The following is a 21,500-nucleotide window of genomic DNA, read 5'->3' as shown; positions in this document are numbered from 1 at the left end:
CCAAACATAATGCTTTGTATTCAGGACATAAAGTTAATTTCTTTGCCACATTTTTTGCAGTTTTACTTCAGTGCCTTATTGCAAACAGGATGCATGTTTTGGAATATGTTTTATTCTGTATAGGCTTCCTTCTCTGTTAGTTAGGTTAGTATTGTGGAGTAACTACAATGATGTGGATCTATCTTCCGTTTTCTCATATGACAGCCATTAAAGTCTGTAACTGTTTTAAAGACACAATTGGCCTCATGCTGACATCCCTGAGCGGTTTCCTTCCTCTTCTTCCTCCCTTGTCTTTGTAGTTGAATCTGTGTTTGAAATTCACTGCTCGACTGCGGGACCTTACAGATAATTGTATGTGTGGGGTACAGAGGTAGTCATTCAAAAATCATGTTAAACACTATTATTGCACACAGAGTGAGTCCACGCAATTTATTAAGCACATTTTTACTCCTGAACTTATTTAGGCTTGCCATAACAAAGGGGTTAAATACTTATTGACTCAAGATGTTTCAGCTTTTCATTTAGTATTCATTTGTAAACATTTCTAAAAGCATACATTGAACAAAAATGTAAACGTAACATGTAAAGTGTTGGTCCCATGCTTCATGAGCTGAAATAAAAGATCCCAGAAATGTTTGGTAAGCACAACAAGCTTATTTCTCTCAAATGTTGTGCACAAATGTGTTTACATCCGTGTTAGTGAGCAATTCTCCTTTTCCAAGATAATCTATCCACCTGACAGGTGTGGCATATCAGAAGCTAATTAAATAGCATGATCATTACACAGGTGCACCTTGTGCTGGGGGCAAAAAAAGGACAGTCTAAAATGTGCAGTTTTGTCACACAACACAATGCCACAGATATACACGTTTTTATGGAGCGTACAATTGGCAGATAATTGAATGTTCATTTTTCTACCATAAGCCGCCTCCAACATTATTTTAGAGAACTTGGCAGTACATCTAACCAGCCTCACAACCGCAAACCACATATAACCACATCAGCCCAGGACCTACACATCTGGCTTCTTAACATGTGGGATCATCTGAGACCAGCCACCCGGACAGCTGATAACACTGTGCATTTGCCAACTGAAGAATTTCTGTACAAACTGTCAGAAACCGTCTCAGGGAAGATCATCCACGTGGTCGTCGTTCTCACCAGGGTCTTGACCTGACTGCAATTCGGCGTTGTAACCGACTTCAGTGGGAAAAAACTCTCCTTTGATGGCAACTGGCACACTGGAGAAGTGTGCTATTCACGGACTATTCACAGTTTCAACTGTACCGGACAGATGGCAGACAGCATGTGCGTCGTGTAATTTGCTGATGTCAGCAATGTGAACAGGGTGCCTCATGGTGGCGGTGGGGTTATGGTCTGGGCAGGCATAAGCAACAGACAATGAACACAATACGACAGCGTGTTCCAGTTCCAACCAATATCCAGAAACTTCGCACAGCCATTGAAGAGGATTGGGACAACATTCCACAGGCCACAATCAACAGCCTGATCAAGTCAATGCGAAGGAGATGTGTCGCGCTGCATGAGACAAATGGTGGTCACACCAGATACTGACTGGGTTTCTGATCCACGCCCCTACCTGTTTTTTTAAGGTATCTGTGACCAACTGATTCATATCTAAATTCCCAGTCATGTGAAGTCCATAGATTTGGACCTAATGAATTCATTTAAATTGACTGATTTACTTATATGAATTGTTGCATGCTGCGTTTATATTTCTTTCGGTGTAATTCCATTATGAGGTATTGTGTGTAGACCAATGACACATAATCTTAATTTAATCCATTTTAAATTCAGGCCGTAACACAACAAAATGTGGAAAAAGTCAAGGGGTATGAATACTTTCTGAAGGCGCTGTATGATCTGCCATGCTGATCACTGTAAGGTTGTATTCAGCGCGCGTGACAAATAAAATATGTATCTACCATAGAGTTGGATAGAGGGCACTTCTATGTATCTTTGGCATAATGGTTTCTTTGACAGCATTCGCAGCACCATTGAGTACTATATCCAAATATCTCTATCCAACTCTTTGGTATCTACACATTGAGAGACACATTGGTTGGTCAGGTTTGATGTAAATAAATACCTGTCCAATATTCTTTCAGGTGCTCCCTTCATAACGAGTAGGTGGCCATTTTCATTGTCCTCTTGTTCATGAATGGATAGCTTTAAAAGGAGAGAGAGATGGTAGAAGATAAGAGTATATATTAGTGGGAAGTGGTTTTTACATTTTCAACTTTTTATCTTTGCTGTCATTACATATTTGGTGGTTCAAAGGACTTGGATAGTTCTGTAGGTGTTTTTTTACAACAAATAAATTCATTTTGGTTTCTGCAGTTGTTTCTTTGATGTATATGTTTGTGTAGTAAATGGTTGTAGGGGGTAATTATATACCTGGTACTTGTTGGTCGAGTTGAAGGGTATCTCTCCCACTTTGGCGTTTCTTTCTCTCATGGAGCGGACACACCCACAGGAGAGCTCAATACATTTCAACAGAGCAGATTCCGACGCATCGCCCGCAGTGTCCCTCTAAGAAACACACAGCATCAAACAGTCAGTAGGAGACAGTCTATTCACATTGTCAGAATGGGTTGCTGGCTGGGAAAATATTGTCAGTACTTTCAGTATGGAACTCTGCTGTTATTGTAGCAGTAATGAAGGGATTTTATTCGATTCAATGTCTGCTTCCCCAAAACGTTTTTTTTTTTAAAGCAGACGCTTTTATCCAGAGCAACTAACAGTAGTGAATGTATACATTTTCATATTTGTTTTACTGGTCCCTCGTGGGAAACGAACTCACAACCCTGGCGTTCCAAGCACAAATGCTCTACCAACTTTCATATTAAGTGCACTAAATAAGCACCATTTGGAATGCAGACAGTGGGTGTGGCTAAATTATATTTAGTCACATGGGTATAGGTTTAAAGTGGGCCTTCATAGAGTTGGATAGAGCACACCCTTGCTACAAAGCATGTTTTATGTGCCATCTAGCCAACTCTATGTGAACATTCCCTACCTTCAGAATGGGGAAGTTTTCCTGCCCAGCTTTGAACTCAGCACGGTTACAGAGTCCAGCAACACGGGACAGAGCATGCCATGTAGCCGAGCTCTTATCAAAGGTAGCACCTGAGAGAGAGAACACATGAGAAGCATTAGACTTTACAGAGGGAGGGTGTACTGTATCAATGTGACTGAGCTAGGGTTGCAAAATTCTGGTTACTTTCCCCAAATTCCCAGGTTTTCAAGAAATTCCCGGTTGAAGGATTCCCAGATTTCCTGTGTTTTTCATCCTGATTCTGGGAATCTTCCAACTGGGATTTCTGGAAAACCTGGTCATTTTGCAACCCTAGACTTAGAGGAATGATGCACTGTGTCAATGTGAATTAGCTCTATCAGTATCAGCATTCATATTATAATTCAGCTCATTTTTCAGAGCAGAGTAGTCCGCTAATTCAATGTGTCTGGTTGAGTGTAGAAAAGACAGATGATGTCTGTGGGTGGTCTCACCAGACTGGTCCTCCGTAGTGTCGGCCTCATGGATCATGTTGTCGAACCACATGTGGGCCACGGTCATGCGGTTCTGGGTCAGGGTGCCTGTCTTGTCGGAACAGATGGTGGATGTAGAACCCAGGGTCTCCACAGCCTCCAGATTCTTGACCAGGCAGTTCTTCTTGGCCATACGCTTGGCAGTGAGGGTGAGACATACCTGAGAGAGAGAGGGGGAGGGGGTGGGGGGGTTGGATGGATGGATGGATGGATGGATGGATGGAGAGAGAGAGAGAGAGAGAGAGAGAGAGAGAGAATGGATGGATGGAGAGAGAGACAGAGAGAGGTGGATGGAGAGAGAGATGGATGAGAGAGAGAGAGAGATGGATGGAGAGATGTACAGAGAGAGAGAGAGAGATGGATGGAGAGATGATGAATGGAGAAAGATGGATGGATGGAGAAAGAGAGATGGATGGAGACATGGATTGATGGAGGGAGAAAGAGAGATGGATGGAGAGAGAGAGGGAGAGATGGATGGATGGAGAGATGTATGAAGAGAGAGAGATGGATGGAGAGAGAGATGATGGAGAGAGAGAGATGGTTGGATGGAGAAAGAGAGATGGATGGAGACATGGATGGATGGATGGAGAGAGAGGGAGAGATAGATGGATGGATGGAGAGATGTATGAAGAGAGAGAGAGATGGATGGAGAAGGGATGGATGAAGAGAGAGAGAGATGATGGAGAGACAGATGGATGGAGGGAGAGAGGTGGATGGATGAAGAGGGATGGAAAAAGAGAGAGAGAGAGAGAGAGAGAGAGAGAGAGAGAGAGAGAGATGGATGGATGGATGGATGGATGGATGGATGGATGGATGGATGGATGGAGATGGATGGAGAGAGAGAGAGATGGATGATAGAGAGAGAGAGAGAGAGAGAGAGAGAGAGAGATGGATGGAGAGATGGATGATGGAGAGAGAGAGAGTTTGGGTTTGAATCTGGCCCACTGCTCTTAAGGGCTCCACACAGTCTATGCAATGGATCCTCAATGGATCCGACAGATCTTTGTTTGCGTAGTTCTGCACGTAGTTCTATGTACTTTTGTGCAGCTGAATTTTTTTGCAACGCGACACAAACGGAGCTCCATAGCGTAGATGGTGAGATCCCTCTCCACCTCTCTGTCCTATCCAATAAATAAAACATATGTAAGGAGAAGGACTTCCCCACTGCTTATTAAAAAAATGATTTGGCCCATATAACAGTCAGACTCACAGTGACGGTCGCTTTGACAGACTAGCATCCTGTCCAGGGGTGTACAGGAGATGGGCTCCTGCACTATGGGTCATTCTGGCTCGGACATACAAGGCTTAACTCACAGTGACTGTGGCCAGCAGGCCCTCGGGGACATTGGCGACGATGATGCCAATGAGGAAGATGACGGCCTCCAGCCAGGTATACCCCAGGATGATGGCCAGGATGAAAAAGCTGACCCCCAGGAATACAGCCACGGCCGTGATCAGTTGAATGAAGTGTTCAATCTCCATATTGATGGGAGTCTGGCCCGTCTCCAGCCCAGAGGCCAGGGTGGCAATACGACCCATCACTGTATGGTCTCCAGTCCCTACTACTACACCATGGGCTGTACCTGAGGGAGGGAGTGATGGGGGGGGTCAGGTCAGGTCTCCCTTGTAAAACATGTCTTCTGACTTCAATGGGACTTCCTATATAAATAAAGGTTAAATACAAAATAAATGAATAAAAAGACAGGAAAGGATTTGTCCTACTGACCCTCCACACAGTTGGTTGAGAAGAAGGCGATGTTTCGAGTCTCCAGGGGGTTCTCATGGGTGAACTCCGGTGTGCGTGTCTGAGGCTCTGATTCTCCAGTCAGAGAGGAGTTATCCACCTTCACACACAGACAGAAAAAAGTTATCAAGAAAGAGAGAAAGAGAGAAACTATATGATCCAGCCTTCTTGGACTCCCTCCCATCTCCTCCTCTCCTCTCCTTCCCTCTCCTCCTCCCCTCTAATCTCCTCTCTTCCCCTCCCTTCCACTCCCCTCCCCTCCCCTCTCCTTCCCCCTCCTCCTCCCCTCCCCTCCCCTCTAATCTCCTCTCTTCCCCTCCCTCCCTTCCACTCCCCTCCCCTCCCCTCTCCTTACCTTGCAGCCCGCGGCTGAGACGACTCGGAGGTCGGCAGGGATCCTGTCTCCCCCTTTGATCTCCACCAGGTCTCCCCTCACCACTAGCTCTGCATTGATTGTCATCTTCTCTCCTTCCCTGATCACTAGGGCTTGCTGCCAGGGATGGAGGGTTGGAGGGATGGAGTGAAGGAGGGATGGAGGGATGGAGGGATGGATAAGCGAGAGGAGGGATGAAAGAAAAAGACAAAGGGGAGGATGAAACAAGAGAATTAAACGTTTTTTGGCAAACATTCATTGGCAAATCCAAAGTTGGCTCAAATTATTAGCTGTGTTATGTTGGGTAAGCTTATTATGCTTATCAAGTCAGTGTAAGGCCCACTCGAGGCACTCAAAGGAAAGAAAATGGTCCTCTGAAGCTCAGTTAGTAGAGCTTGGTACTTATAACGCCAGCATAGAGGATTCAATTCCCAGGACCACCCATACATGAATTGTATGCACAAGCAACTGTAAGTCGCTTTGGATAAAAACGTCTGCTAAATGGCATATATTGTTATTATATTACAGAAAATTAGTCTAAATCTAAGACTATACAAGTGTTATAGCCTTTACGAACTGTTATAGCCTTTACGAACTGTCGGCGTCCCAAATTGCACCTTACACACTATATAGTGCATTACCTCTAACCAGCACCCTGGGACCTGGTCAAAAGTAGTGCACTATAGAGGAAATAGGGCCCTGGGCCCTGGTCAAAAGTAGTGCACTATAAAGGAAATAGGGTGCCATTTCGGAATCACACGTACACTGTGCAGTCTCAGCTCACCTGAGGAACCATGTTCTTGAAGGAGTCCATGATGCGGGAGCTCTTGGCCTCTTGGTAGTAGGAGAAACAGCCAGTTATGATGACCACAGCTGACAAGACCACACCCAGGTACAACTATTATGGGAAAGGGAGGGAGGGAAAGAGAGTGAGAGAGAGAGACAGAGAGAGAGAGAGAGAGAGCGACAGAGAGAGACAGAGAGAGAGACAGAGAGAGACAGAGAGAGAGAGAGAGAAACATTTAACTTGCTTTGGCAATGTAAACATGTTTCCCATGCCAATAAATCCCTTTGAATTTCATTTAATTGAAAGAGAGAGGGAAGAGAGAGAGAGACAATTAGAGAAAGAGAGAGAGAGTTAGACCCAACCAAATCATTTTTTATTTTTTTTTAATAATTACTTGACACATTGGAAAAAAATTACAAAAAAACAGAGCAAACTAGAATGCTATTTGGCCCTAAACAGAGGGTACACAGACCACTGTGACTGACCCAAACTTAAGGAAAGCTTTGACTATAGTACCGTACCAATCAAAAGTTTGGACACAGCTACTCATTCAAGGGTTTTTCTTTATTTTAGAATAATAGTGAAGACATCAAAACTATGACACATAAAACACATGGAATCATGTAGTAACCAAAAAAGTGTTAAACAAATCAATATATATATTTTTTTAGATTCTTCAAAGTAGCCACCCTTTGCCCTGATGACAGCTGGAACTAGAGAGAGACATATCTGCACTCTGGATTGTGGTAAGACGACATCAACAGGACAGGATCAGACTGCTGGAGGAGAAGGTGAGGGGGGTGGTGGAGAGGATCAGACTGCTGGAGGAGAGGGTGAGGGGGGTGGTGTGTGACAGAGAACAACCCATTAGAGAGGTGGCCACCCCCACAGAGAAGCCAGCAGAACAGCCCACCTCAGCACCCAACCAATATCTTGACACCACAGTAGAACAGTCCACCCCAGACCCTGACGACATCACAGCAGGACAGACAAATGAAGAACTCCAAGCCAAGGGGATACCACCCCCTCTGAGCACCCCCCCTGTCAGCCACCCTGATAGCCCTTCTGAAAACCCCCCCACACCCACAGAAGACATATACAAGCCACAGATTGTACACCTTATGGACTCAAATGGGAAATATATACAAGAAAATAAACTTTTTCCCAAACACACAGTGTCTAAACTCTGGTGTCCAAACACCCAGCACGCCCTAGACCTTCTGTCTGAGGACCAACTAGGGTCACCCAACCACATAATAATACACACAGGCAAAAACGACCTGAGAGCACAGCAGGAAAGTGTGGCCACAGCACTCAAGGGAGTGATTGAAAAATCTTCTTCTACTTTCCCCAACGCACGTGGTTATCCCCACCCTGCTACCATACAGCGGGTAAACACAAGTATTTCCCATGACTGTGCCTTACAACCAAATGTTTACCTGGCCCACCACTCCACCCTGGACTTGAACAGCCTTTATGACCAGGTCCACCTATACAAGGCAGCAGTGCCCACCTTCGCCCGGACACTGAAGGACATCGCCCTCAACCACAGCCCCAACACCTCACACAGGAGTAACAGATCAATAGACACACCGCCCAGACCAGCGAGACACTCTCCCAGACCTGCGCCCCCCCGCCAGACCTAGACATAAAGGACCCACGCTGAGAGGACATACATCCAGACCACAGCACCACCAGCCACATCCACACCCCCACCCCAACCAATCAACATCTCCCCAAGTCAACCACACCCCATTTAGGCTCCCTCAGATCAGACCTATGCCCCTCCTGCCCACCCCATGCCCCCCACCCCCGCAAAGTGGGCCTCAACATGGAAGTCACATATAAGCCCAGGCTATGAGCTGGCAAACAAGTGAGGCTCTGCCCTCACTTATTGGTCTGAGACCAAATGACACGACTAACAACATTGGACACTTTATGGAACACAAAGCCTTCACTATCTCATCCTGGAATATCCAAGGCCTGAGGTATTCTGCCTTTGGCCTAAGAGCAGGAACCTGGACTTCACCAAAGAAATCAGAAACACATACATTGTCATCCTACAAGAAACATGGTTTAGAGGAGATGGACCCACTGGCTGCCCTCTAGGTTACAGAGAGCTGGTAGTCCGATTAACCAAACTACCAGGTGTGAAACAGGGAAGGGACTCAGGGGGTATGCTCATTTGGTATAGAGCAGACCAAACTCATTCTATTAAATTAATCAAAACAGGAACATTTTACATTTGGTTAGAAATTCAAAAGGAAATTATCTTAACAGAGAAAAAAGTCCTCCTGTGTGCTACCTACAATTATTCCCCCACTAGAATCCCCATACTTTAATGAAGGCAGCTTCTCCACCCTGGAGGGGGAAATCAATCATTTCCAGGCCCAGGGACATGTACTAGTCTGTGACGACCTAAATGCCAGAACCTGACACCCTCAGCACACAGGGGGACAAACACCTACCTGGAGGTGACAGCATTCCCTCCCAAAAATGTCCCCCTAGCTACAACTATGACAAAACAACAAAAATTGGTCACAACTCCTGCAGCTCTGTCGCACGCTGGGTATGTACATAGTCAATGGTAGGCTTCGTACACTTATCATCTCTTGGCAGTAGTACTGTAGACTACTATCACTGACCTCAACCCAGAGTCTCTCAGAGAGTTCACAGTCAGCCCACTGACACCCCTATCAGATCACAAAAAAATCTCAGTCTACTTGAACAGAGCAATACTCAATCATGAGGCATCAAATCAAAGGAGCTGAATAATATTAAGAAAGGCTATAGATGGAAGGAAAGTAGTGTGGAAAATTACCAAAAAACAATTAGCCAACAATACATTAAATCCCTTTTAGACAACTTCCTGGACAAAACATTCCACTGTAATAGTGAAGGTGTAATCTTGGCAGTAGAAAACCTAAACAGTATATTTGACCACTTAACTTCCCTGTCAAATCTAAAAATGTCAAACATAAATCTGAAGAAAATTAACAACAATGACAAATGGTTTGATGAAGAACGCAAAAACAGAAGAAAGAAATTGAGAAACCTATCCAACCAAAAACATAGGGACCCAGTAAATCTGAGTCTACGCCTTCACTATGGTGAATCCCTAAAACAATACAGAAATACACTACGGAAAAAGAAGGAACAGCACGTCAGAAATCAGCTCAATGTAATTGAAGAATCCATAGACTCTAACCACTTCTGGGAAAACAAACAACAACACAAAGAATTATCTATCCAAAAAGGGGATGTGTGGGTAAACCACTCCTCCAATCTTTTTGGCCCTATAACAAAGAACAAACAGCAAAAACATATACATGATCAAATACAAATCTTAGAATCAACTATTAAAGACTACCAGAACCCACTGGATTCTCCAATTACATTGAATGAACTACAGGACAAAATACAATCCCTCCAACTTAAAAAGGCCTATGGTGTTGATGGTATCCTCAATGAAATGATAAAATATACAGACCACACATTCCAATTGGCTATACTTAAACTCTTTAAATCATCCTTGGCTCTGGCATCTTCGCCAATGTTTGGAAACAAGGTCTGATCACCCCAATCCACAAAAGTGGAGATAAATTTGACCGCAACATATACTGTGGGATATGCGTCAACAGCAACCTTGGGAAAATCCTCTGCATTATCATTAACAGCACACTCGTACATTTACTCAGGGAAAACAATGTACTGAGCAAATGTCAAATTGGCTTTATAGAAAATTATTGTACGACAGACCACGTGTTCACCCTATTTGGCAAACAAACAAACCAAAACAAAGGCAAAGTCTTCTCATGCTTTGTTGATTTCAAAAAAGCTTTTGACTCAATTTGGCATGAGGGTTTGCTATACAAATTGATGGAAAGTGGTGTCGGGAGAACAACATACAACATTATAAAATCCATGTACACAAACAACAAGTGTGCAGTTAAAATTGGCAAAAAACACACACATTTCTTTCCACAGACCCGGAGGGTGAGACAGGGATGCAGCTTAAGTTCCTCCCTCTTCAACATATATATCAGCGAATTGGCGAAGGCACTAGAATAGTCTGCAGCAACTGGCCTCACCCTACTAGAATCTGAAGTCAAATGTCTCCTGTTTGCTAATTATTTGGTGCTTTTGTCCCCAATCATGGAGGGCCTTCAGCAGTACCTAGATCTTCTGCACAGATTCTGTCAGACCTGGGCCCTGACAGTAAATCTCAGTAAGGATAAAATAATGGTGTTCCAAAAAAGGTCCCGTTGCCAGAACCACAAATATAAATTCCATCTAGACACCGTTGCCCTAGAGCGCACAAAAAACTATACATACCTCGGCCTAAACATCAGTGCCACGGGTAACTTCCACAAAGCTGTGAACGATCTGAGAGACAAGGCAAGAAGGGCCTTCTATGCCATCAAAAGGAACATAAAATTCGACATACCAATTAGGATCTGGCTAAAAATACTTGAATCAGTTAAAGAAACCATTGCCTTTTATGGTTGTGAGCTCTGGAGTCCGTTCACCAACCAAGAATTCACAAAATATGACAAACACCAAATTGAGACTCTGCATGCAGATTTCTGCAAAAATATCCTGTGTACAACGTAAAACAACAAATAATGCATGCAGAGCAGAATTAGGCCGATACCCACTAATTATCAAAATCCAGAAAAGAGCAGTTAAATTCTTCAACCATCTAAAAGGATGCAATTCCCAAACCTTCCATATCAAAGCCATCACCTACAGAGATATGAACCGGAGAAGAGTCCCCTAAGCAAGCTGGACCTAATGATGTTCACAAACACAAACAGACCCCACAGAGCCCCAAGACAACAACACAATTTGACCCAACCAAATCATGAGAAAGCAAAAAGACAATAACTTGGAATTTACTTAAAAACAGAGCAAACTAGGATGCTATTTGGCCATAAACAGAGAGTACACAGTGGCAGAATACCTGACCACTGAGACTGACCCAAACTTAAGGAAAGCTTTGACTATCTACAGTCTCAGTGAGCATAGCCTTGCTATTGAGAAAGGTCACCGTAGGCAGACCTGGCTCTCAAGAGAAGACAGGCTATGTGCACACTGCCCACAAAATGAGGTGGAAACTGAGCTGCACTTCCTAACCTCCTGCCCAATGTATGACCGTATTGGAGACACATATTTCCCTCAGATTACACAGATCCACAAAGACTTCGAAAACAAACCCAATTTTGATAAACTCCCATATCTACTGGGTGAAATACCACAGTGTGCCATCACCGCAGCAAGATTTGTGAGCGAGAGAGAGGGAGGTAGAGAGAGAGAGAGGGGGAGGTAGAGAGAGAGTGGGGGAGGTTGAGAGAGAGGGGGGAGGTAGAGAGAGAGAGAGAGAGAGGGGGAGGTAGAGAGAGAGAGAGAGAGAGAGAGAGAGAGGGGGGGGAGGTAGAGAGAGAGAGAGAGAGAGGGGGAGGTAGAGAGAGAGAGGGGGAGGTAGAGAGAGAGGGGGGAGGTAGAGAGAGAGAAAGAGGGGGAGGTAGAGAGAAAGAGAGAGAAGGGGAGGTAGAGAGAGAGACAACAGGATGAGCAGACAAAGGTTATTATCTTCCAACTATTATTTTTTATATTTGACATGTGAAACGGCCACACAGAGCGACAGAGATAATTACAGATACCTGTAATAATCTGAAGTACCCCAAAATACCACTAGATGTCATCTGATAAAATAAAACTTAAAAACGTGAAAATTACCAAAATTCTGGTAGTTTACTGGTAAACGTCAAAAGATTCTAGTAACATAGTTTACAACCCTAATCCAAAGCTATTTACAGTCATGCGTGCACATTTTTTTTTATGTATAGGTTATTGGCTTTGCACTGAACAGTATATGACATAATATCAACATATTAGTCTGTGAAGTGAAGTTTATGTTGATGATGACGATGGTTGTTTGTAGTACGTAGCATGTAATATGTTTGCAGTCAGGTGTGCACTGATTACAATAGGCAGTGTTCGCTAATAACGGTACTGTGACTATATAGCCTGAGTGCCAGTCTGTGACTATATAGCCTGAGTGCCAGTCTGTGACTATATAGCCTGAGTGCCAGTCTGTGACTATATAACCTGAGTGCCAGTCTGTGACTATATAACCTGAGTGCCAGTCTGTGACTATATAGCCTGAGTGCCAGTCTGTGACTATATAACCTGAGTGCCAGTCTGTGACTATATAACCTGAGTGCCAGTCTGTGACTATATAGCCTGAGTGCCAGTCTGTGACTATATAACCTGAGTGTCAGTCTGTGACTATATAGCCTGAGTGCCAGTCTGTGACTATATAGCCTGAGTGCCAGTCTGTGACTATATAGCCTGAGTGCCAGTCTGTGACTATATAGCCTGAGTGCCAGTCTGTGACTATATAACCTGAGTGCCAGTCTGTGACTATATAGCCTTAGTGCCAGTCTGTGACTATATAACCTGAGTGCCAGTGTGTGACTATATAACCTGAGTGCCAGTCTGTGACTATATAGCCTGAGTGCCAGTCTGTGACTATATAGCCTGAGTGCCAGTCTGTGACTATATAGCCTGAGTGCCAGTCTGTGACTATATAACCTGAGTGCCAGTCTGTGACTATATAGCCTGAGTGCCAGTCTGTGACTATATAGCCTGAGTGTCAGTCTGTGACTATATAGCCTGAGTGCCAGTCTGTGACTATATAGCCTGAGTGCCAGTCTGTGACTATATAACCTGAGTGCCAGTCTGTGATTATATAACCTGAGTGCCAGTCTGTGACTATATAGCCTGAGTGTCAGTCTGTGACTATATAGCCTGAGTGCCAGTCTGTGACTATATAGCCTGAGTGCCAGTCTGTGACTATATAACCTGAGTTCCAGTCTGTGACTATATAGCCTGAGTGCCAGTCTGTGACTATATAGCCTGAGTGCCAGTCTGTGACTATATAGCCTGAGTGCCATTCTGTGACTATATAGCCTGAGTGTCATTCTGTGACTATATAGCCTGAGTGTCAGTCTGTGACTATATAGCCTGAGTGTCAGTCTGTGACTATATAGCCTGAGTGCCAGTCTGTGACTATATAACCTGAGTGCCAGTCTGTGACTATATAGCCTGAGTGCCAGTCTGTTTGTGCTATATCGTGCCATCTCCTTGTTACTCAGTCCCATTACAAAAGGCCAGAGCACACACAGATCTGGGACTCAGGCTAATAACTGACATGAACATATAACGTACAATAGTCTGGCTGATAGACCATGTTAGATGTAAAGAAGGGTTGTAGTGTATAGACTGCTATACTGTAGGGAATCTGGAGTGATTGATAGCCACCGAATGGGATCAAAGGGCCATGGCTGTGCAAAGGACTGGAGTGTTATCGTGTAGTGAACAGATGTTATGTTGTCTAGCCTTGTGGTGGTTCTTACGTTGTCATTGGCTGGCTCGTCCTCTGTGGCCACCTGGATACTGTAGGCCAGGAAGCAGAGGATGGCACCGATCCAGAGGAGCAAGGAGAAACCCCCGAACAGCTGACGGCAGAACTTCACCCACTCTGGGGTGGTGGGAGGAGGAGTCAACACATTGGGCCCCTCCCTGGCCAGCACCTCCAGAGCCTTGGCATTGGTCAGACCCTGGAACACAAGTACCGTCCGTCAAGGAATAAGTCAATAGACACACCATCACTACGGAGACAGTACAATTCACAACAACAGAATCAGGTTTTTTATTTGTAGTTGCCCTTTGTGATAGAAGCACCACATTTCACATCACAACTATGACATGTCTAAAGAAGTATTTTTGACTATAGTGCCATCATTGATTTTGTCTCTGGCGTCCATTTCCAATATGGCCACTGAACAACATTGTGGTTCTGTGTGAGATAAGGTCAGTAGGATTAAAGATGTGATATACAGACCTCTGTTACTTCACTGATATTCACTATAATACCACTGAACACAACTAATAAAGATCCCTTGGCTGCGTTCCAATGTGGGACAGGGATGAGAACCCTGTGGACTCAATTTGGACCACCATGGACCAAAGTAACAGTTGTGTCTGTGTGTGTAGCGAGGATAGAGGCAATAGCTATGTAGAGATTAGATCAGGCCTGGGAGACTAAAGTTATTAAATAGCAGAGCAGAAGGAAGAGAAAGCAGCTGTGTGTGTGTGTGTGTGTGTGTGTGTGTGTGTGTGTGTGTGTGTGTGTGTGTGTGTGTGTGTGTGTGTGTGTGTGTGTGTGTGTGTGTGTGTGTGTGTGTGTGTGTGTGTGTGTGTGTGTGTGTGTGTGTGTGTGTGTGTGTGTGTGTGTGTGTGTGTGTGTGTGTGTGTGTGTGTCGGTGTGTGTCGGTGTGTGTCGGTGTGTGTGTGTTTGTGCATGCTTGTTACCCGAGTCAGGTCGACTCCGTAGCGTCTTCCCAGATCGTCCAATGATATCTTGTGATCATCCTGAGAAAGAACAGCAGAATAATCTGACTTCCTCAAATGTACTGTCACAGCCAGGTCACTATTCAAAATCAAACTTAGCACAATCACGTTTTGACACACGTGACAGCCAGATGGCAACCCTATTCCCTGTTAGGTGCTAGTCTGGTCCCTTATCTGTTTGGTGCTAGTCTGGTCCTTTATCTGTTAGGTGCTAGTCTGGTCCCTTATCTGTTTGTGCTAGTCTGGTCCCTTATCTGTTTGGTGCTAGTCTGGTCCCTTATCTGTTAGGTGCTAGTCTGGTCCCTTATCTGTTTGGTGCTAGTCTGGTCCCTTATCTGTTTGGTGCTAGTCTGGTCCCTTATCTGTTTGGTGCTAGTCTGGTCCCTTATCTGTTTGGTGCTAGTCTGGTCCCTTATCTGTTAGGTCCTAATCTGGTCCTTTATCTGTTTGGTGCTTGTCTGGTCCCTTATCTGTTTGGTGCTAGTCTGGTCCCTTATCTGTTAGGTGCTAGTCTGGTCCCTTATCTGTTTGGTGCTAGTCTGGTCCCTTATCTGTTTGGTGCTAGTCTGGTCCCTTATCAGTTTGGTGCTAGTCTGGTCCCTTATCTGTTTGGTGCGAGTCTGGTCCCTTATCTGTTTGGTGCTAGTCTGGTCCCTTATCTGTTAGGTGCTAGTCTGGTCCCTTATCTGTTTGGTGCTAGTCTGGTCCCTTATCTGTTTGGTGCTAGTCTGGTCCCTTATCTGTTAGGTGCTAGTCTGGTCCCTTATCTGTTACGTGCTAGTCTGGTCCCTTATTTGTTTGGTGCTAGTCTGGTCCCTTATTTGTTTGGTGCTAGTCTGATCCCTTATCTGTTAGGTGCTAGTCTGGTCCCTTATTTGTTAGGTGCTAGTCTGGTCCCTTATCTGTTTGTGCTAGTCTGGTCCCTTATCTGTTTGTGCTATCATTCCAAATATGTTTGACATGACAAGGAGTGGCTTGATGGCACTAACAGACTGGTACCCAGACTAATTTGGTGCACTACTGCTCTGGTCAACAGTAGTGCAGTTCATAGATTGTCTTCAGAAAGTATTCATACTCCTTGACTTATTCCACATTGTGTTGTGTTCCAGCCTGAAGTCTTGCCATCCAGGACCTCTACACCAGGCGGTGTCAGAGGAAGGCCCTTAAAATTGTCAAAGACTGGAGCCACGCTAGTCATAGACTGTTCTCTCTGCTACCGCACAGCAAGCTGTACCGGAGTGCCAAGTCTAGGTCCAAGAGGCTTCTAAATAGCTTCTACCCCAAGCCATAAGACTCCTGAACATCAAGTCAAATGGCTACCCAGACTGCTGCTCTTTAATTATTTGTTCCTTTTATTTCTTATTTATTTTAGGTATTTTTCTTAAAACTGCATTGTAGTTTAAGGGCTTGTAAGTAAGCATTTCACTGTAAGGTCTACAACTTCGGCGATTGTGGCAAAATTGATTAAATAGATTTTTTGCTCACCCATCTATATACACACAATGCCCCATAATAACAAAGTGAAAACATAAGTATTCACACCCCTGAGTCAATACATGTTAGAATCACCTTTGGTAGCGATTACATAGATCTTGTCATAGATTTTCAAGCCGATTTAAGTCAAAACTGTTATTAGGCCACTCAGGAACATTCAATGTTGTCTTGGTAAGCAACTACAGTATGTATTTGGCCATGTGTTTTAGGTTATTGTCCTGCTCAAAGGTGAATTTGTCTCCCAGTGTCTGTTGGAAAGCAGATTGAACCAGGTTTTCTTCTAGGATTTTGTCTATGCTTAGCTAAATTCTGTTTATTTTTATTTTAAAAAATCTCCCTAGTCCTTGCCAATGACAAGTATACCCATAACATGATGCAGCGCCCACCATGTTTGACAATATGAAGAGTGGTACTCAGTGATGTGTTGTGTTTGCCCCAAACATAATGCTTTGTATTCAGTACATAAAGTTATTTCCAGTTTTACTTTAGTGCCTTATTGCAAACAGGATGCATGTTTTGGAATATTTTTTATTCTGTAAAGGCTTCTTTCTTCTCATTCTGTCATTTAGGTTAGTATTGTGGAGTAACTAGAATGTTGTTGATCCATCCTCAGTTTTCTCCTATCACAGCCATTAAACTCTGTAACTGTTTTCGTCACCATTGGCCTCATGGTGAAATCTCTGAGGGGTTTCCCTCCTCTCTGGCAACTGTTAGGAAGGATGCCTAAATCTTTGTAGTGAGTGTGTGTATTGATACACCATCCCAAGTGTAATTAATAACTTCACCATGCTCAAAGGGATATTCAATGTCTGCTTTTCTATCTTTTTTACTAATCTACCATTAGGTGCCCTTCTTTGTGAGGCATTGGAAAATCTCCCTGGTCAGTGTGGTTGAATCTGTGTTTGAAATTCACTGCTTGACTGAGGGACCTTACAGATAATTGTATGTGTGGGGTACAGATATTAGTTTAGTCATTCAATAATCATATTAAACACTATTATTGCACACAGAGTGAGTCCATGCATTTTACATTTACATTTTAGTCATTTAGCAGACGCTCTTATCCAGAGCGACTTACAGTAGTGAATGCATACATTTCATTTCATACATTTTTTTCCTTTTTTTTTTTCTGTGCTGGCCCCCCATGAGAATCGAACCCACAACCCTGGCGTTGCAAACACCATGCGTTGCAAACACCATGCTCTACCAACTGAGCTATTACTTTTTAAGCAGATTTGTACTCCTGAATGTATTTAGTCTTGCCATAACAAAGGGGTTGAATACTTATTGACTCAAGACATTTTAGTTTTTCATTTATAATTCAATTGTAAAAATACTGAAAACATAATTCCACTTTGGCATTATGGGGTATTGTGTGTAGGCCAGTGACAAAAAAAAATCTCAATTGAATCATTTTGAACTCAGGCTGTAACACAACAAAATGTGGAATAAGTTAAAGGGTGGGTATACTTTCTCCAAAAGGCGCTGGGTGCCATTTTGGACTTAGCAAGGGGTGTGAATACTTTCGGAAGGCGCGGTAGGTAACAGGGTGCCATTTGGGACCTCTCACCATGGACACCTCCTTCTTGAGCTCATCCAGTTCCTTCTCCTTCTTCTTCTTCTTCCCTTCTCCATTTTCAGCACCACTCTGAGGAATGATTATCACATTAAACAAGCACTTTACTCAAACCTCCCACATACTGACCGACTGAGTGTGTGTGTGTGTGTGTGTGTGTGTGCGTGTGTGCGTGCGTGCGTGTGCGTGTGCGTGCGTTGCTCAGATTGGAACAGTCACTGTTGAAGAATGCAGCATCGTGGATATCATCTGCTGATGTCACTCTCGTTTCCCAGCAGCACGTGTGAATGAGTGAAAGAGCGACAGAGAGAATGAACATGTGTGAGAGAGACACACATTGAAAAAGCAAATCAAAGGCTGTTAGAGAGTAGCGAGCTGGTGGAGTGCAGGAAATGTCTCCCACAGCAATTTCCCCAATTTGCTCTTCTCTATGATACTGTATAACAGACACCTGCTAACAACAAATGTCAGCTAGAATTGAAGAAGTTATACAATTGAAATTCTGTAATATGTGTCAATAGAAATATTTATAATATAATGATGATTCCAGTTATCTAGGCCCTAATCCTACTATCCAGTGTGCTTACAATGTGTCTCTTCACTGCGGCATAACCAGCATCATAGCAGACGCTATTAGAAAAAACAGCTTAGGTTTTCCATCATGCCTTACTATATATATGTGAAATGACTAGCTAACTTTCCCAAAATGTCCAGATTTTTGAGTTTGAAAGATTTCTGGCATCAGCAGGATATCCGGAATCCTCCAACCAAGTTACCGGCATTTTACAACTCTAGATATGACTGGTTGGTGTTAGACAATAGGTTGACCCAACCATAACACAACCATATAGTCATGTGATGGACTGCATGTGTGTGTGTGTGCATGTGTATATATAAAGCAGAGTTTGGGTCAATTCCTTTTCATTTCAGGAAATTCAGGAAGTAAACTGAAATTCAAGTATTCACCAATGTTTTGGAATGCTTTGAGTTTACTTTGTAAATGCAAATAGAATTGAGTCCAGCTCTGGTTTAAAGGATAGCAGAATACCCCTCTGTATATGCATGAATAAGTAGGTTAAGAGAACTTACCCCTTTCCCCATGCTTGCAGCGTTTCAACTCTAGGTTGAAATGTGAAGGACAGACGTTTCGTCCTGACAGACAGACAGACAGTCCTGATCTTTAACACATGGAAAAGACACGGGTGGCTTTTTTTGGGACTGGGACTGACACCCACTCCTTCCCTCCTACCCTTGCCTCTTGCACCCTGTCAGGGTAACCTGAACCTTCCCAGCATCGCTCCCCCGGCCCCTGGGTACACAGAGGGGGCTGTGTGCCGGAACCTGCACCTGTTGTTTCCCTCCCTGTCCCCCTGTGTGAGGAACCACCCCCAGTAGAGCACTGTTAGGCTAGCCCTTCTCTCACCACTACAAACACTAACAACAACAAACAAACCAAAACACTATATCAACCTCATGTGTACCATTAAATAACAACCCTACTTTACACTGATCATTTAGGACTAAATAAACCAGGCAGGAACCAGGGCTAGGGACCACTGTATACAATCTTACCCAAATTTACCAAAGACACAGCCAAACCCAAGTGATTAATCTGGGTAAATCTAACACCACACGGAAAGCTACAGAGAAACACTACTACACTGTATATTTCTAATGTAATCTACTATGACTTCCATAGCAGTTATATTGTGTTACTTGCCACCAAAAAAGGATTGCAAAAGATTAGAAAAGTAGTTATACTAGGCCTTCTCCCATTATTCAAAACCATTGGCAAATAATATAAGTAGATGAACAGTTTTTCTCTTGTTATGTCAGTCACTGACAGTAACTCAATTAGCCCTTGTCAGCTACCATTTTTTAGATTGGTAAATTAGTCTGTAGTAATCATGGTCGAATTACTGACTGGGGAGACTCCATTTATTTTGTTAATCACTCTCACTCAGATATCATATAAAAAAACTGCTAATATTTCTCTCCATCCTATGACAAAATGTGTAGCGTTACAGGAAATTAGCCTAGCAGTTAGAGTGTTGGACCAGTAACCAAAAGGTCACTGGTTCGAATACCCGAGCCGACAAGGTAAAAAATCTGTTGGTGCCCTTGAGCAAGGCACTTACCCCTAATTTTCTTCAGGGCTTCCGTACTACTATGGCTGACCCTGTAAAACAACACATTTTACTGCACCTATCCGGTCTACGTGACCAAAACAAAACATTTTACGCCCTTGCATAGCCTAACAAGCATTCAGAACTACACTAACCACCTTGCATAGCCTAACAAGTATTCAGAACTACACTAACCACCTTGCATAGCCTAACAAGCATTCAGAACTACACTAACCACCTTGCATAGCCTAACAAGCATTCAGAACTACACTAACCACCTTGCATAGCCTAACAAGTATTCAGAACTACACTAACCACCTTGCATAGCCTAACAAGCATACAGAACTACACTAACCACCTTGCATAGCCTAACAAGCATTCAGAACTAGACTAACCACCTTGCATAGCCTAACAAGTATTCAGAACTACACTAACTACCTTGCATAGCCTAACAAGCATTCAGAACTACACTAACCACCTTGCATAGCCTAACAAGCATTCAGAACTACACTAACCACCTTGCATAGCCTAACAAGCATTCAGAACTACACTAACCACCTTGCATAGCCTAACAAGCATTCAGAACTACACTAACCACCTTGCATAGCCTAACAAGCATTCAGAACTACACTAACCACCTTGCATAGCCTAACAAGCATTCAGAACTACACTAACCACCTTGCATAGCCTAACAAGCATTCAGAACTACACTAACCACCTTGCATAGCCTATCAAGCATTCAGAACAGAAGCTCAGAGTAAGGATCTTGAAAGAGAGAGCTGAGGCCTTATCTTTACTGATACATATGGACTTTGGCTTGACTTAACACACAAGATAAGTCTCTCTCTCGCCAAAGTATTTTCCTCCCAGCAACCACCTTCTTTTTTATAATCACATTACCACGGGCAACATCTGAAGTTTACCTCCCTTGTCCTCCCCATAATCTCCCCCTCACTGTGCCAGTGCCTCCTGTAGCCCCCTGCAGTTAACAAACACCTGAAATGAAAAATTATTTTATTTTCCGCTCCTGGAAAATATGCACCAAAAAAATTATAAACACACAGAATCCCCCTCCATGTACAAGGGTAGAAATGTGTGTGCAAACAGTTTGCTCCACCCTATGGCAACACATGTAGAATTGCAGGAAATTAGCTATAAAACTGCTAATTTTTCTCCCGCTTCATGGCAAAATGTGTAGAATTGCAGGAAATTAGCTGTAAAACTGCACATTTTTCTCCCGCCTCATGGCAAAATTTGTAGAATTGCAGTAAATTTGCTTAAAAACTGCTACATTTTCTCTACGTCCCATGGCAAAATGTGTAGAATAGAAGGAAATGAACGCTAAAACTATGAATGTTTTTCTCTGCTGTCAAGATGGGGGCCCCTAAAATGTTTTGCTCGCATGGTGGGGA

General features: G+C 43.6%; 1 protein-coding gene across 1 annotated transcript in view; it reads right to left on the bottom strand.

The window, feature by feature from the left end:
- The window catches only part of atp1a2a (ATPase Na+/K+ transporting subunit alpha 2a), a 36,702-nt gene extending 17,399 nt beyond the window's left edge, over positions 1–19,303 (bottom strand). The window contains exons 1-12 of the mRNA XM_014141076.2: positions 19,052–19,303; positions 17,957–18,034; positions 14,854–14,913; positions 13,896–14,099; positions 6,472–6,585; positions 5,670–5,804; positions 5,297–5,414; positions 4,885–5,153; positions 3,532–3,730; positions 3,041–3,150; positions 2,419–2,553; positions 2,111–2,190 (exon numbers count right to left, since the gene is read on the bottom strand). Of these exons, the coding sequence (XP_013996551.1) occupies positions 2,111–2,190; positions 2,419–2,553; positions 3,041–3,150; positions 3,532–3,730; positions 4,885–5,153; positions 5,297–5,414; positions 5,670–5,804; positions 6,472–6,585; positions 13,896–14,099; positions 14,854–14,913; positions 17,957–18,034; positions 19,052–19,063 (1,514 nt within the window). The 5' untranslated portion in view covers positions 19,064–19,303. The remainder of the gene's footprint in view (positions 1–2,110; positions 2,191–2,418; positions 2,554–3,040; positions 3,151–3,531; positions 3,731–4,884; positions 5,154–5,296; positions 5,415–5,669; positions 5,805–6,471; positions 6,586–13,895; positions 14,100–14,853; positions 14,914–17,956; positions 18,035–19,051) is intronic.
- Between the last annotated feature and the right edge of the window lie 2,197 nt (positions 19,304–21,500).

This window comes from Salmo salar, chromosome ssa14 (assembly GCF_905237065.1).
Source record: "Salmo salar chromosome ssa14, Ssal_v3.1, whole genome shotgun sequence".
Classification (NCBI taxonomy): Eukaryota; Metazoa; Chordata; class Actinopteri; order Salmoniformes; family Salmonidae; genus Salmo; species Salmo salar.
Note: the sequence above shows the minus strand (reverse complement) of the source record. Positions and strands in the feature narration are given on the sequence as shown.